At 42.4% G+C, this 16001-nt stretch overlaps 1 protein-coding gene across 2 annotated transcripts in view; it reads left to right on the forward strand.

The window, feature by feature from the left end:
• Positions 1-16001, forward strand: part of TMCC3 (transmembrane and coiled-coil domain family 3) — a 272235-nt gene that overhangs the window by 127784 nt on the left and 128450 nt on the right. Inside the window, exon 1 of one of the 2 annotated variants that reach the window (XM_072973212.1) lies at positions 15019-15087. The exons of the other annotated variant lie outside the window; for it this stretch is intronic. Within the exon in view, the coding sequence (XP_072829313.1) occupies positions 15079-15087 (9 nt within the window). The 5' untranslated portion in view covers positions 15019-15078. Of the gene's footprint in view, positions 1-15018; positions 15088-16001 lie in introns of those variants that run through there. 2 annotated transcript variants of the gene reach the window in all.

Raw genomic sequence — 16001 nt, forward strand, 5'->3', positions numbered from 1 at the left:
GATAGTGAGTTAGAAAGAGAGGTATTTTTGGTGGGGAGGGTATATATAGCTTAGGGTAGAGCACGTGCCTAGTATGCACGAGGTCCTGAATTCAATCCCCAGTACCTTCATCAAAAATAAATAAATAAACCTAATTACCGACCCCCCCCAAATTTCTTTTTAAAAAAGAGAGATATCTTTTAGAAAGGCTGACAGGATCTGTCCTGTTAGCTTACAGATGCTACTCAACTCGGCAGCTCTGGTGAGAAAATCGCCACAGACAGCATGTAAACAACTGGGCGTGGCTACGTGCCAAGAAAACTTTACTTGTGGAGATTGGAAATTGAATTTCGTGTAATTTTCACGTGCCACCAAACAGCCTTCTGTTGATTTTTTTTCAACCATTTAAAAATGTAAACACCCTTCTTAGCTCACAGGCTGTACAAAAACAAGCAGCAAGTGGGGTTTGGTTCATGGGCCCAGTTTGCTGATCGTTGTTGTCATTTGGGGGAGAGGACAGCTGGATGATTGGGGGAGAGGAAATGGCTTGCTTTCTGCTTTCTAAACTTTCATATTTAGGGAACTTTTTAGAACAATTTTATATACATGTGGCTTTTATACTAAAGAAATGAAAGACATGTCCATATTCAGGTCAAAGGGAAAAAAGTCTCTGTACAAGGGCCCTATTAGTGGGAAAAGGACAAGTGATGGCCCCTTGGGGCTCATGTCCAAATAATTCAAGATCTCATTCATTCAGACTCACCCATTCGGAATTTGGGTTGAAGGTCTCATTTGCTCACTTGAAAAAGAGATTTATTTATCAACCTAAATTGTAAACAGTTTAAGACAAATTGTGTTACTAATTATAAGTTATCTTCATCTGCTTATTAAAGCTGGCCCATTAGGAAGTCTGCTGAGAAGGCTGAGAGCCTAGATTAAGTTACTTGAAAGCAATGCCCTGTTGCTTTTTAAATGCTGTGTTAATTACTCAGACTGTCTTTTCTCATTTACCCACAATGTGTTACACTTTTGTGATACTTATGTTAGGCTAATTTTCATTAGAGTTGTGTGTATTCCTCTTTTTGTCCATCTTCATTCTTTGTAAATTCCCAGAAGGCATGGTACTGGCTCTTATAGATCACAGCTTTTATTCATTCATTGATTCAACAAATATTTCCTGAGTGCTTGCTATGTACCAGGCAGTGTTCTAGGCCCTGGAAACACTGGAGTGAACCTGAGGACAAGAGGCCGTGTGGAGGGGGCTGCCTGACCAGAGCTGTGACTTTTGGTTAAGGGATGTGGCCAACCTACCGTTAAGCCATACAGAAAGAAACCAGGGGGATGAATACCCCAGCCCCCATCTTCTTTCCCTCTTCCTGCCAGCGTTCTCCAGGAGTGAGCCCACGTGGAAGCCCTTGCTGCCGGCCACATAGGTTGGACTCCCAGAACAAGTAGTGTAGGTCCTGAGGGGCAGCTGGGAGACATTCTGCACCACTGCCGTCCCGGGCGTGATGGGGAAGTGGTCAGGAGGGTGGCAGATTCACTTCCTCACTCTTGGCATTTGTGCAGATTCCAGCGTTCTTGGCTCCAGCTGTTACCAGATGCCTAGACCCACCAGGTAGACAGTTATAAATTACTTTTTATAAGTGCACACGTGGAAAAGTCCTTGGCAATGATTTAGTTGGAGGATAAAGAATTGGCGTTGGTACTTCCATAGAGCCTTTGAAGCTGATTCACCATCTCAGCCAGAACACTTAAAAATCTCAGTTCACTTATTTAGAAACTGAACATAATAATACATCCTTCTCAGACAGATGAGAGGCTTCAGCTCATCAAAGTCTGTATGTTTTTTGAGATTTCTCATGGAGATAAGTTTAATTATGATGAGCATCATATGTGTTAGTAATTAGACATAAATCTCTTAAGTTTGATTAGAGATAAAAGTGCCCTTGACTTTAGAGTATTGATTCTGTGACTTATTATGGACTCTTACATCTTAGAGTTTCATCTTGGAGGTGAGTAATTTGACTTGGAAGGTCATAGGGGTTCTCTGACCTTGCTGCATTTTAGCTATCTCAGGCATGTTGACCAGGATAATAATTGCGACTGTTTCTACCAAGAATTAACCACTTGAATCGACTGTCTAAACCCTCCTTCATTATTGTACTCTACACACCACAGGTGAAACCCAGAATAAATTACTGAAATATAAATAGAACATGTAAAGACTCTTTCCGATCATGTCTACCAAGTACCTCAACGTTTAGGCAGTATATTGATAACAAATAACTATAACTCTCACCTTACTTGTGGGAATGGAAATTGGTTCAGCTATCTTGAAAAACTGGCAGTTTCCACTAAAGCTGTGCATATACCTAACCCTTGAACAGCAATTCCCCTCCTAGATATACAGACGAGAGAAATGAGTGTCTGTGTCCACTGGAGGGTAAGGGAAAGATAATTTTCTAGGTTCTTGGCTGAGGAGCCCCCCCCCAATAATTAAAAGACAGATTAATGGGAGAAAAATGAATTTAAGTACATATACCTATAAGAGTCCAACAAGCCACAAAACTCAAAGGGAGTCAGGCAATTAGGCTTATACACCATCCTAAGATGAGGAAAGGGATGTGGGGGTCTGGGGCATCAAAGGGGAGGAAGGCACACAGGACATTAAGAGGAGCACGTGTTTGGTTAAACAGATGTTTGCCCTGCCATGCAGATTAAATCAGATGAAAATGTTATCTCTGGGAATAGCTCTCTTTCTGGTACAGACCCCCTTTCTGCATTCTTTCAGGCAGTTAAGAGGAAAGTCAAAAACTTTTCCTGTTGCTGGGTCTTTATTGTCTTCAGCTCACAATAACCTCCATGCCAAAGTGACACGTTTTGGGGTGGCTCATTCTGCTCCCCTTCACTGCCAAAAGACATGCACGAGGGTGTTTATAGCAGCCTTATTCCTAATAGTTCCAAACTAATAACCCAAATGGACATCAACAGGGAAATAGATAAAATAAATTGTGATTCTTCCATATAGTGAGATATTTCATAGCAATGAAAATAATGAACTAATTTTTTAAAAAATGATCCAATGACACACGCAAAAACATGAATGAATTTGAAAGATACTATGTTGGGTAAAAGAAGCCAGGGACAAAAAGAGTGCCTGCATGAAGTTCAGAGACAGGTAAGATTAATTGGTGGTGATGAAAGTAAAAAAAGAAAAAAAAAATTACTCCTCGTGCCAGGGTGGGGGCCCGGAGGTATTATCTGGAAGAGTCTTAATGAAACCTGCTATGCTGGGAATTTTCTATATTTTGACATGGATGGTGCTGCAGGGGTACCTGTATAAACATTCTTTGGACTATACTTTAGGTTGTGTACTTTACCCACTTTACTTATTGTATATTATACTTCAATTAAAAACTTTTCTAAAACAGCTGTATTGAGTTTTATAGCCAAACTCTGGCAAATGTAGCCATAATAATATCAGGAAAACACAATGAAACTTTTACCTTACTATGGAGTAGAAATAGATAATCTTTCTGGAGAGTTTGCCAATGCAGCTTAAAAACATGAGGAATAAGCACACCTTTGACTGTCTCCAAACCACACTAGGATCCGCTGGCCTGACTTGCAGCAAAGCCAATCTACTGACACTGGGTGGTGGTGAAGGGAAGTCCAGTGTTTACCGTAGGGTGCCAAGCAAGGAGGATGGGCAGTTCATGCTCAAAAGACCCAAACTCTCCAGTGGCTTTCAGGGAAGAGTTTTTAAAGACAGTGTGAGGGAGAGGATCACAGGGTGTGTGATCAACTTGTATTCAGTTCTTTGATTGGTTGATAGTGAGGTAACAGGGTGATGTTTTGGAAATCTCAGTCATTAACCTGATTTTAACCAGTCTGGGTCTATGTGCTAGTTAGTGGTCAGCATGCAGTGAACTTCTCCCACCTGGTGGGAGTTTTAGTTTTCTATAAAACAACTCAAGGATATGGCTCACAATATTATCTATGGGCCCTCAGGGGGAACTAAAGATCCTTGACTTTGTTTTATGGTTAAACTATTATAATTTTGTCCTGTTTAACTTTCTTTGGCTTATTCCTGCATTTTTAAACTTTTCTGATTAAATTTGCTCTTTGGAACTTGGGGAAGGTCTAGGAGGCTAAAGGATTTTTATGAGCAAGAAGCTGGGGACCGTTGTGGGGAAAGGATCTCCCCACAGAGTCCTGCTTGGTTTTCTGACCTAGCAAGATCTATAAACATCATTAAGATCATATGTATGGGTTTATCCATAAGGATGTTCATGTCAACGCTCTTTGTACTATTGAGCATTTGGAAACTGGTAAATATGTTATATAACAATACACAGCTATTTGAACAACATGGTGGGGAGAGGGGCCATGTTTGTATTCAGGTGTGTTTCTACTGGGAAAACAAGATAGACATAAAGACTCCAGGAAACTGTGTTAGTTGACTAAAAAATCACTCTAGTGATGAAGATATTTGAAATATGTGTATTGAATCACATTAAGAAATGTTAATAGATATAGAGTACACACTGTTCACTTCCCTGGAAGGAAAATATAGGTCTTATGTTCCTTCCCAAGATCTATTTATTCTCATATTCTTTGGTTTAGTCTTAAATTTGCTGTCAATGTTTCTGACCCAGACTCAGCAAATGAAATCTTGTCTGTGGCTCAACTCAGCAGTTTTCCTTTTTAGCACTTGCTGGTTAAGAAAACCTCTGGGCCTGAGGGAGAGGGGTGTAGTGGTAACTCAGTGGTAGAGTGCTAAGCGTAGCATGCATGAGGTCCTGGGTTCAATCCCCAGTACCTCCATTAAATAAATAAATAAACCTAATTATCTTCCCCCACCAAAACAAAACAAAACCAAACCCCTAGGTCTTGAAGAGAGGCTGTTAATTTAAGTACTGAGAGCTAAAACAGTAAAGCTACAGTAGAAGAGCAAGGGAAAGCTGAAACCTTCCTATAATAAAATCCTACTCTGTTTTTAGTAACCATTAAATATCTTTTTAGAGTTGTCTCTAAGAAACCCACTTGGAGACATCCAGACTTTCTAAAATTTAATATTATCTCCAATGGAAATAACATTACTTGCCAATTAATTTTCATGGGGTAACATTATTCAAATTGGTAACTGTAACTCCCCAAGATTATATAAAGTTTTGATTGCTTTTTCAAGATGCTCAACATTCTATTTCTGTCTTTTCTTCTTCTGGCCAAAGGAAGGATGAAGTCAATGACTCTGGTAGGTTCCTTATTTTGAACAGTGAGACTTGGTACTGTTATTTCTAAAAGCTTTTTTATTCAAGTTAGCTGAGAATCTTCGGAAGAGGGGAGTTTTTTTCATTGGGAAAAGGAAAAATTACCTTATTTTCAGGGATGCCTTATATTCAAAAAATTTCTTGGCCTCAATTTCTGCATCTGTAAAAGAAAACAATAATGCTACCACATCTCAGCGGTACTAGAAGTATAAAATAGTGTCTGATGAGGCAAGTGCTGATAAATAGTAACTGTATATTTCTATATGCACATGCGTAGTAAGCCACATAGGTATAGCTCTGTGTGCAGGAGTCCTTATCTTAGTTTTTCATCTCCTGCCTTAGCGCCATATTTGGTCCACACTAGTCCGCATAGTTTTCGGTTGAAGCCCCCTTTTTTGGTTTGTCATAGATGGCATAAAATACTTTGGTGACTTAAATTTCATTCTCCTTGCCAGGCCAGCCTGGGGTTTCTGTAGAATAACAGACATTTTTTAGTAAAGCTTAAATGACAACAGCGGATTTAACTCCTTCCCAAACTCTCCTTTTTATTCAAGAGAATTCTTGTGGTACCTTGTCCTTTTACCTCATTCATTCATGCATTCCACAGATATTTACTAAACACCAATAATAACTTGCACACACAGCTAGGTGCTGGACACGCTGCGAACCAGTCATGAAGAAGTTTCTGCCTTCATTCATGGAGGTTATATTCTGCTGGGGGTGGTCTTCATGATGCCACTTTTTTTGTTGTTGCTCCAGTGTTTACCAAGCAGTTTTCCAGCCCCCTGCCCCTACTGCTTCTGAGCTAGTCCTACAGAACAGTGCCTTGCTTAAGCGGGCACAGCTGATGTCTGAGCAGTGGGCTTCCCAGCCTTCCAAGCAAAGAGGCTCTCCCCCTCCTCAAGCTTGCTGGACCTCTAAATAGATCAGTGGTTACATAGCTCATACTGACCTGGAACCCTCTTTCCAAGAACGCCATTGAAACGAACTTATTTTTGCACAGAGCCTTGGCTAAAAACTTGGAAAATATCCCATAAACAAACACCAGGTTATCTTGAGGCTCCTCCACATGATTTATCAGCATCCTTTCACACTGCAAAGTTGTGAAAGAAACACTGGGAAATATGTCAACCCCTAATGGCGGGAACCAGAGATATTTTCAGGAAAGGGTAGGCGATTCCAATCCAGAGTCTCCTCAGATGCTTGAAAGAGCAAGGATTATGCAGGGATAAAAAGCAAAAGTAAACACAAAAACTATGAACGAAGAATGAACACAAAGGGCGGAAATCCTTCTATGGAAACAAGCTTTCCTCCAAAGAAGAAAAACAAGAACCTGCAGGAAAATCTGTCAGCCTGGAGTAGTAAATGGAGGCCAGAGTCTGCACAGTGCCTCCTGGGTCCCTGGGTCTCTGCTAAAATGCTTTGTTTCTAAATGGAAATTAATAGTTGGCAGCTGAGAGACTGACGTGCCAGACGCCGGTTCCGTTGTGGAGTGGGGACACAAGTGGGAAGCTGATTTCGGGAGTGGGTTAAACGAAGGGTGTGAGGGTGCAGGAAGAAAAAAAAAAGCAGATTCTGTGACGTCTGGTAGAGGCGAAGGTAGAGGCAGCTCGAGTTCTGCGGTTTCTTCTCTTGAGTTGTGCGTTTGTTCCTGAAAGTGCTATTCACATTCCACCCGGGCTCCGGGGTCGCGGTGCGATGTGGGGGTTGGGGGAGGAGCCAGCATATGGCCCCGCCCACTGCCCGCCGTACCCGTACCCGGGGCTTTGCTTCCAGAGCTACATCCCAGCGCTGGAAAGGCGGGGAGCCAGCCTCAAACCTAGGTCTTTTCAACTGCAGAGTTGCCTCTCTGTTGTTTTGGAACCTCTATCCTGTTGTGGTTTTGTTTTTATTTTTACTTTTAATCACACCTGAAATCTTTATTTCTGTTGGGAAATGCCACTTTTCCTTTGATCCTTGGAAGCTGCTTTGGGCCACTGTGACCTTCTGACGCAGAGACCGTATTTTCAGGTGATATGACTGACTCCACCTTCTCTTCTTTCCAGTGCCTCCTTTCCCCCCTTATCCTCTGAATGGGTTTCTTTCCTTTCTGTTGCCAAATATTCTTTCTGAAGTCCTCTCAAAATCTTCTCTACTCCCTTGCCAAGCCTGACACCAAGGCCTCCTCCCTCCAAACCAAACTCAGTATAAACCAAAATAAAAGCAGGGAAAGAGACTCAGCGAATTACTGCTGGCACTTCAGGATTTTCACTTTTCTCATTCTGAAATCAACTTGTATTTGAAAGACAAAGACATGTGTATAGTAGAACATGATAAAACGAAGGTCCTTATGTTTGATTCAGAGAACTCTTAATGTAGAGGCTACAGAAGAATCCTAAATAAGCATGATTGTGAAAACTTTAAAATGGTTAGACATTATGTCTGTGTCTTTCATTTTAACCATTCATTCATTCAGCTGATAGTTACTGAGCACCTACCACGCGCCAAGCACTACTTCGGGCATAAAGTAGACCAAAAAAATTCTTGTTCTTATGGAGCTCATGTTTCAGCTCTGTGAATACAGACTAGGGGGAGCAGTCAATAAACCTAACGGGTAAGTACATCATGTGTTAGAAAGTCTTAAGAGCCAAGAAAGAAAATAAAGCAGGGAAGAGAGAGGGAGTACTGGAGGTGTGGCTGCAGAGTAATTTCACACAAGGAGGCCAAGGAAACCCTCACTGAGAAGATGACATTTGCCTAAAGATGTGAAGTGAGGGAATGCTTATTCAGATATCCTGAGGGAGAGCACACAGTAGAGGGAGCAGCAAGTGCAAAGGCCCAGAGGAAGCATGCCAGAGTGTGTGCTAGGAAGGATGAAGACACCTGTCTGGCTGAGGCATGGAGGGGGAAGGAGTAAGTGAGATCTGGCTAGGAAGGTCTCTGTTGGGTTTTGGTCTTTCTGAGTGAGATGGGAGCCATTTAAGGAGTTTTGAGCTGGAGGGACAAGATTTGACTTAGTTTTAACAGGGGTTAATGAGGTCAAGAGACAGATTTTTAAGCCTGGGGGAAATAACAGCATGTTTGTATGCTGTTGGAAATGATCCATGGAAAGAGAAAATACAGTGATGCAGGGAAGAGAGACAATTGCTGCCAAGATGCCCTTGAATAGGGAAAGGGGGTTGGGATGTGGAGTGGAGGGGAGGGGCTGGCCTCAGGACCACAGACAGCTCATGTAGGGTGACAGGAGGGGACGCGGGGCGTGTGTAGGGGCACAGAGACAGGTGGAGGTCAATGTGGTGGTCGGCATTTGTGGAAGTTCTCTTCTGATTGCTGCGATTGTTTTCAGAGAAGTATGAGTTAACCCTCTAGGAGAGAGGGAGAACAAAGGGAATGTCAGATTACCAGGTGGCCCACCTGGTTTCCGGTTATGGATCTAAAATGAACCCAGCCACTTAGGTATGTTTTTTCCGGCTTTGTTGAGCTGCTCTGGTGCAGGCACAGAGTAAGGGGAGAATCAGAGTTAACCAAAGTGGGTGTTTTGCTAGGTGAATAGAGGGAAGGAGAGGCACTGGAGTTGGAAGTATAAGTGAGTGAATGATGATAAGCTGCTTAAGAAGTTAAGTGGAGGTGCAGGGAATATTAACAGTAGTGAAAAAGTGGTGGGATCAGTGCATCATAGGTGTCCTTGGATTGGAAGGGTACTAACGGGAGTGAGCCGGAAATCAAGGAAGTGGTGTTTGGGATGCTTGAAATGGATGAGGGAGACAGTGCAGTTTTTGGCAATGACATGGTCTAGAGTGTGACTGTGGGGGAAGCTGAGGTAGGGTGGAGAACAAGACATTTGATGGAAATGTGCTCAAGGAACCCAGGGGCAGGGGTATTGGGAGGCTCCCCTGTGAATTTTGAAATCACCAAGTATTTTATAACATAAGTAATGTTGGCAAAGGCAACAGTGAGTCAGGAGCTAACATCTTTAAGGAATGAGAGGAGAGTGATGGGGGTGGAGGGTAGGTTTCTCTTGATTACTGCAGCAAGGAGGACCAGTCCATGGTCTAGTCTATGACAGCTCTTTAAAGGTGGTGAGTATTGAGCGAAAGGAAGATCATTGACACAGAGCAGCAAGGAGGCCAACTCTGGAGTCAACTAGGGGCCGTAGCACAATGGAGGTGGGAGAGGGAGCAGTGACTGCAGGGAAGACCCAGGTTTCAATTAGAATGAGAAAGTGAAAAAAAAAAGTTCAGAGTTTAAGGATAGAGAGGAATTTGTTGATGAAGGACCATCGGTCTCGAGGACAGAGTGGAGGGGTTTGGGGTGTTCGGCCATCAGAATTGTGTGGGGGTAGCATCCTGGTGATGATGTTCATTTGCCTGCATACCTGGAGATCCTGGGCTTGTAGTGACCGACCTTAGCGCAAGTGATGGGGTGGGTCTTGTTGGTTTTGAAGGCTGAGAATATGTGTGTTGGGAGGGAGGAGAGTTCAGTAGAGGCAGGTCTTGGCAGGACATCTCAGAGCTTCTTCTCGTCTCAATTGTACGTCTATACAGTGAGTACTTAAAAGAAAAGTAAGTGAAAATGCATCAAAGTCCTCAAAGTAGTTGTATCAGGGTGGGGGAATTATGGGCAGTTTTTCTCCTCTTTTCCACTCTTTTCCTCTTGAAGCCCATCCAAGGATCTCACCACTGAACTCAGTTTAAGAATTCTACCACTTCTGGCTTGTAGTTTAAATAAAACATCCAGTACTCATTTACAAAGTTCAACTTATTTTGTCTAGATTCACAAAGGAAAAAACATGCATTAAAAACAACGATGACCACAAATAATATCCCTGCTGCTGCTATTTCCCTGGGTGATCTTAATGTGTTTTCACAGGATATCCCAGATAAAACAAATGCCTTTCTGTCCTTGAATATGGCTAAGTATACTGCATCCTGCCCCAGACCGTATTACATTTTGCTGGCCAGATCCAAACCTCTCAGGTTTTTCCAGGAAGTATGTTTCTAAAAATTTCCAAAGCCTGGATAGAGAGTTCTTTTGTGCCTAGAAACACAGATTTGTAATTAATAACAGCTGAAGTGTTCTTTATGTCTTTGATAAGTCATCTAAAGCCCCAAGGGCTGTTAGAAGTGAAATTATTCTCAATTTTCAGTTTAGTTATCAAATCTCTTTGTTTTTGTTAGATAACGAGTGCACTTATTCCCTTAACCATCATCCATCCTCATCCCCAGGAGGACTTCTTTGTAATAAACCTCCTGGTCCTACAAACCAAGATTATTGCACAAATATGTGTAGAAACTTACCAGCCTGTTATCTACCTATCATACCAAGCACCATAGAATACTTTTGCAATTCCCTATCATATGCTGCTTTAAGGAAGGTATATTAATTTTTCTCTACGTTGTAGGTAGAACACTCTTATCTAAAGAGACACACTGGAATTGAACATAAGTATGGGGAACACCCTTAATCACAGTGTATTTCTGGGATGAAGGAATATTTGATTAGTATTTCAAAGACTCTTTTAACTTCCAAGCATTTCAAGAGATTGACCTGGATCTTTTGAGTATAAAATCCTGCAGAAAAAGTAAGAACTGCTTGAAACTAACAGTCCAGAAAACTGAAATGTATTCTTGAAAATGACTAACAGTAAGTACCTCTGTCAACCTGGGCAGTTGACTTAACCTCTCTGGTCCTCAGTTTTACCATGAAAAAAATGACAGGATTTGACCAAAACTGTAGAATTAGGTAGAGTATGATGGTCTCAGAGGGATTTTATAATTTGCCTCAGAAGAAACTAGGGATTCAAATTCCCAGTTCACTTCCTTTTCCATTATACTGCGCTGAACTGTAAGCCACTTCCAAATCAAAAAGACGATGATTCCAACTTCAAAAATAGTTTCAAAATTGTGGTGGCTTCGGAAGCAGATTTGCACATGCCCGTCCCCACCCCCATCCATGCCCCATGCCTGCTGAACCATTTCTGACAAGGTTTGGATTAAAACTCCTCCATCATAGGGGTGGCTGCAAAACTCTGTGAATGTACTAAAAACCTTCAGATTGTATACTTTTAATAGGTGAATCGAATAGTATGTGAATTATGTCTCAGTAAAGCTAGGTCAGAATTCTTTTGTTTGCAGGTAATAGGAACCAACACAAACTGACTCAAGCAAAAAAAAAAAAAAAAGAGTTAATAGCCGATATCTTTGAAAAGTCCCACCCACACTAGATGTCCAGGCATGACTAGGTTTCTGGTCTCAAACAATAACATGAAACCCCAGCTGCCCCCTCTGTCTTTCAGCCCTCTTGCCTCTGCCACACTGTGACACTCAGTCTCAGGAAGACTTTCTCCACCAATTTTAATTTTACCGATTTAGCAACTCCAGCAGAAGTATCTCCAGCAAAAGTCCTGACACTGAGTGTCATTGGCTCGGTGTGGGTCACATGCTCATCCAATAATAGTGACATCCAATAATAATACTTACTATGAACCAACTTTATTCTTACAACATCCTGTTTGATAGATGAAGAAATCAAGACACAGAAAGTCAGATAACATGCCCAGGAACACACAGTGGGGAGTGTGGGAGCTGGATTTGAAACTCTGGCAGTCTGCCCCTAGAGTTCCAGGTCTTTTGGGTCTTAAGTGCTCTGCTGCCCCACGTCACTGGAATCAAGGGAAAGAAATGCTCTGACTGGCTAGTCCTGGAACATATCCAGTATTTGCAACTGCATTCTCTCCTGACATCCTCTGTTCTAGACCTTTGAGAATTGGTTATACATATATAAAATATTTGTGCAAAGGATATATATCGTATGAGATGTTATTGAGTTTTAGAAAGGTTTGTGAGTCCTCTGCTTCAGATACTGCAGGCATTTCTGCATCATGTTTTCCATAATCACCAACATCCCCCTGCAAGGAAGCTTCAGAGTTTGTCAGGAATAATAAGACTCAGGCTTCCTTGTCCCAGAATCAGGAGAACCATATTAAGATCTTGGCCTGTCTTAAAGAAAATAATATACCAGTCTGCAGCTTTGGGAAGGAACAGTAGAGTAACTTCAGTGTTTCATCAGGACCAAGAAGTTAAGGGAAACTTAAAAACTACTCACCAGAATAAGTCATAACTAATAGACACACTCATTGTAGAATCCAAGGATTAGGCTTAAAAGAAACCATCGTCTTTTGAAATGCAAATATCAAGTTAGAAAATTAAAAGACGTTTTTCCATCTTTTTCTGATGCGGGAAATAAACTTAACATGGGCTAAGTATTTCTCTGGTGTCAATTACTGCCCACATTTTTCAGAGGGTGGTTCCCAGCGCGACTGGCAGTGGAATCACCTGGGATGCTCTTTGCCATCCCTTGTGGTGGGCCCAGGAATCTGCATTTGTGAAACATCCTCAGTGATTCTGATGGCCTCTAAAGGTTGAGAATCATCATTGTAAGTGGCTGGGGGAAAGTGGCTAAGCTCTTAGAAGGAGGACCACAGGGCTCTTAAGTTGAACCAAAGACAATATCCGTAGGCGATATCTTCCCTTGGATAGGAAAAGGGGAGGCTTACAGTCTTAGATTTCAAGCGTCTTTAATTGTTGGATGATTCTGCTTCAGTTTCTCTCTCCTCATTTTTATGTTCAGAGGTGTGGGTGTCTGTATTCACTGCTAATGCTTGACAGAAAGAAATAGCACTAATCAACAAACTTCAGTGAGGAATTTTTCAGATGAAAAAAGCGTTGCTGTGAGCTATAAACCATGACTTCCAACAGCAGCAATTAATAATAGTCATCGCTGAATAATAAGTGCCAGTGTTTCCTGAAGGCATAGTGTTGGGCACTTTATTTAATGCATTATCCCAGTCTGTCCTCCAGTCACCTTACGGATGAACAGGTGTGGATGATACCTCCATTATTAGACAAGGAGACTGAGGCACAAATGTTAAGTAACTTGTCCCGCATCACAAAGGTGGGGCAGAGTTGGGACTGATGGGGTCCAGGACACGCTCCCCAAAATATGGCACTAGGTTTATTGAATATTTTAAGCTAAAGGAATTTGAGAGAACAGCACAAGCAGGGAGGTCACTCTGACCTTTCCTCTCCCTGCTCCCCTGACACAGGTCATAACACCCTCAAGTGAGAGGTGTCTTCCCTGCACCCAGAAGAAAGGAGCATCCTTATCTCCAAAGACAAAGGGACTTCCAAGAAGAATCTGAACAAACAGGCTCTGCTGTTTCCTCCACTTTATTGCATGACCTCCTACTCCTTACCCTAGCACATTCCTGCACCACGTGACGTCCTCCTCAAACCTGCTGTAGAAGTCCTCAGATTTAACTACTTCATGGGGTCTTCATTTCCATCTGAAAGTTCCTGTGTCACATAAAACTTATATGAATTATACATGTATGTCTTTCTCCTGTTACTCTCTCTTTGTCAGTTTACTTTTCAGGCCCAGCCAGGGACCCTAAGTGGGTTGATAAAAAACTTTTTCCTCCCCAATCGGACTCTAAGACCAAGTCCATTTAACATTAAAGCCTCTTTGCTCTTAACCTGTGAGCCATACTGCCTTATGCTCTCAGCAAGAATTTATTATTCTCATAGACTCACAGACACAGAGAACAAATGTATGGTTACCAAGGGGTAAAGGGAGTGGGAAGGGATAAATTGGGAGTTTGAGATTTGCACCTCTTGGGGAGTGATGGAAATGTTAGCTATCTTGATTGTGCCGGTGGTTTTATTGGTGTATACATACACCAAAATTCATCAAGTTGTACATCTGGAATATGTGTAGTTTACTGTATGGGAATCATACCATATTAAAGATGTTAAAAATAAATAAATAAAATAAAATAAAGAATGTATTCTCCTCGAGGCTAAAAAAAGTAGAATCTGAAGAAACCTTGACTGCAACACACATAAATTTATAATAAACTCACATGAAAAGAAAGACCCCATCAGAACTCGCCATCCTAAGAGATCTATCTGACACGCACGGAGGCCATTCTCTTGTGTCTCAGAAACCTGGTCACCAAAATTAATAAACATCGGTGTCCATGTCCTGTGAGCCCCTTTAATGCTTCTAGAAAGTTTCAAGGGTCAGATTTCTCTTGTCTCCCTGCATCTGGGACTCTTGACTTCTGACAGCCTGTTATAACTGCTGCTCCTGACTTGTCCTGAAGCCTTATTGGTGGATGGTGTAGAGAGGGATTGCACACCTGGGGAAAAAAAGATCTGTCTAGAAGTGTGTAAAACCATCCCAAATTACTTTTGCTGAAATTCAGGCACCCACTTTGAGCCAGGCCCTGAGGTAATAAAATGGGATATCCAGACATTTGACCTCAGAAATTCCCAGGGCAGATGGGACACGTGCACAAATCATTACAATCTGAGGCAACATGGAGGAGAGGGCGCGAGCTCTGGAGTCAAGCTGGTCCGAGTCCAGTGCCCCCACTGCCCTGTGAAGGTCCCTAACCTTTCTCCACCTCAGTTTTCTCATTTACAGAAGGAACAGTACTAATAATAATGTGTCCTCATGGAGGATATTGTGAGATTAAATGGAATAAAATGTATAAAAGTCTTCACAAGATTCTTGTAGTGTAGTAGGTGCCCAGTGAGTAATTTTATTATCAGCTTTTCTCATTGTTACATGAGAAACTACATGAGACAGAATATTATTTAGGGCAAGAAGAAAGAGATATTGCTTCTAGTCATTGAGAAAGACTCCTCTGAGGAGGAGCGTTTACTCTGGGCCCTGAGGAGAGGAGTTTCTGTGAGAGAGGAGGGTTAGCCCATCCAGCGGAGAGGCAGAGCTCAGCGATGGGACGAGCAGGGCGTGTGTCGGGAAGGGCGAGCAGAGCAGGATGGCTCAGGTACAGAGTCGGGGCGGCTGTAGAAAGGGGGAGGGAGAGCTAGTCAGAGGTTGTATGTGGAAGGTCTCAAATGGTGATGTGCTGTAATGGAGCAAAGGGCTCGTGTGCCCACTGTACAGAAAGCCAAACTCTGACGGCGAGAGTTTGCAGCAAAGTCAGGGTTTACAGCAGGGCGCCAAGACAGGGAGTGGGAGATGAGCCTCAGATCCACTCCAATTCGGTCTTTGAGGTAGGGGTTTCTTAAGGGGCCGAACAAAGAACTTGGGGTTAATCATATCTTGTGACATTTCTGTGACATCTCTTAATTGTAGTTTCGGGAGTCAGGATTCTCTGGTTTACAGTTCTCTGGCCCAGTGATGCATGGCTTGGGGGTCTGTGAGCTCATCTCGCCCTGGAATTCGTAGATTGATCATGATATCTAGAAGAGCAGTTTTAGCACCTTAACCATGTTATTGACAACAGCATTTTCAGTCATCTGATTCTGGTTGGTTAGTGTTCAGTTAGCAGAGAAGTGAGGTCAGAGGGGACAAGAAAGGGAATAAAGTTTTGGATAGAGAGATTAATCATAACCTTGATAAGGGAACCCGGTTTCGGGGGAACTCAGTTTCAGTCATATTTATTTCGTAATCCAATTTCAGTCTTGATGCCAAACACCCAGTAAAGAATTGCAATACCTTCTCCCTCTTCCTCTTCCACCTCCTCCTCTTCCCCGGCTCTGCCCCTCCCTGCCCCACCATATCCTATCCATTTATAATACTCATTATCCTAGCTAAGGCTGCCTTGGAGGCAAGGAGAATGCACTGGCAGCCTTAGGAGGCAACTCTTTTGTAAATTATGAGTGCATCGCCGAAACTGTATTCTCACCTCTGCCCCACCCTGGCCATTCCTTGTCACAGCCACCACAGCCATTCCTT

The sequence above is a fragment of the Vicugna pacos genome, chromosome 12, assembly GCF_048564905.1.
Source record: "Vicugna pacos chromosome 12, VicPac4, whole genome shotgun sequence".
NCBI lineage: Eukaryota > Metazoa > Chordata > Mammalia > Artiodactyla > Camelidae > Vicugna > Vicugna pacos.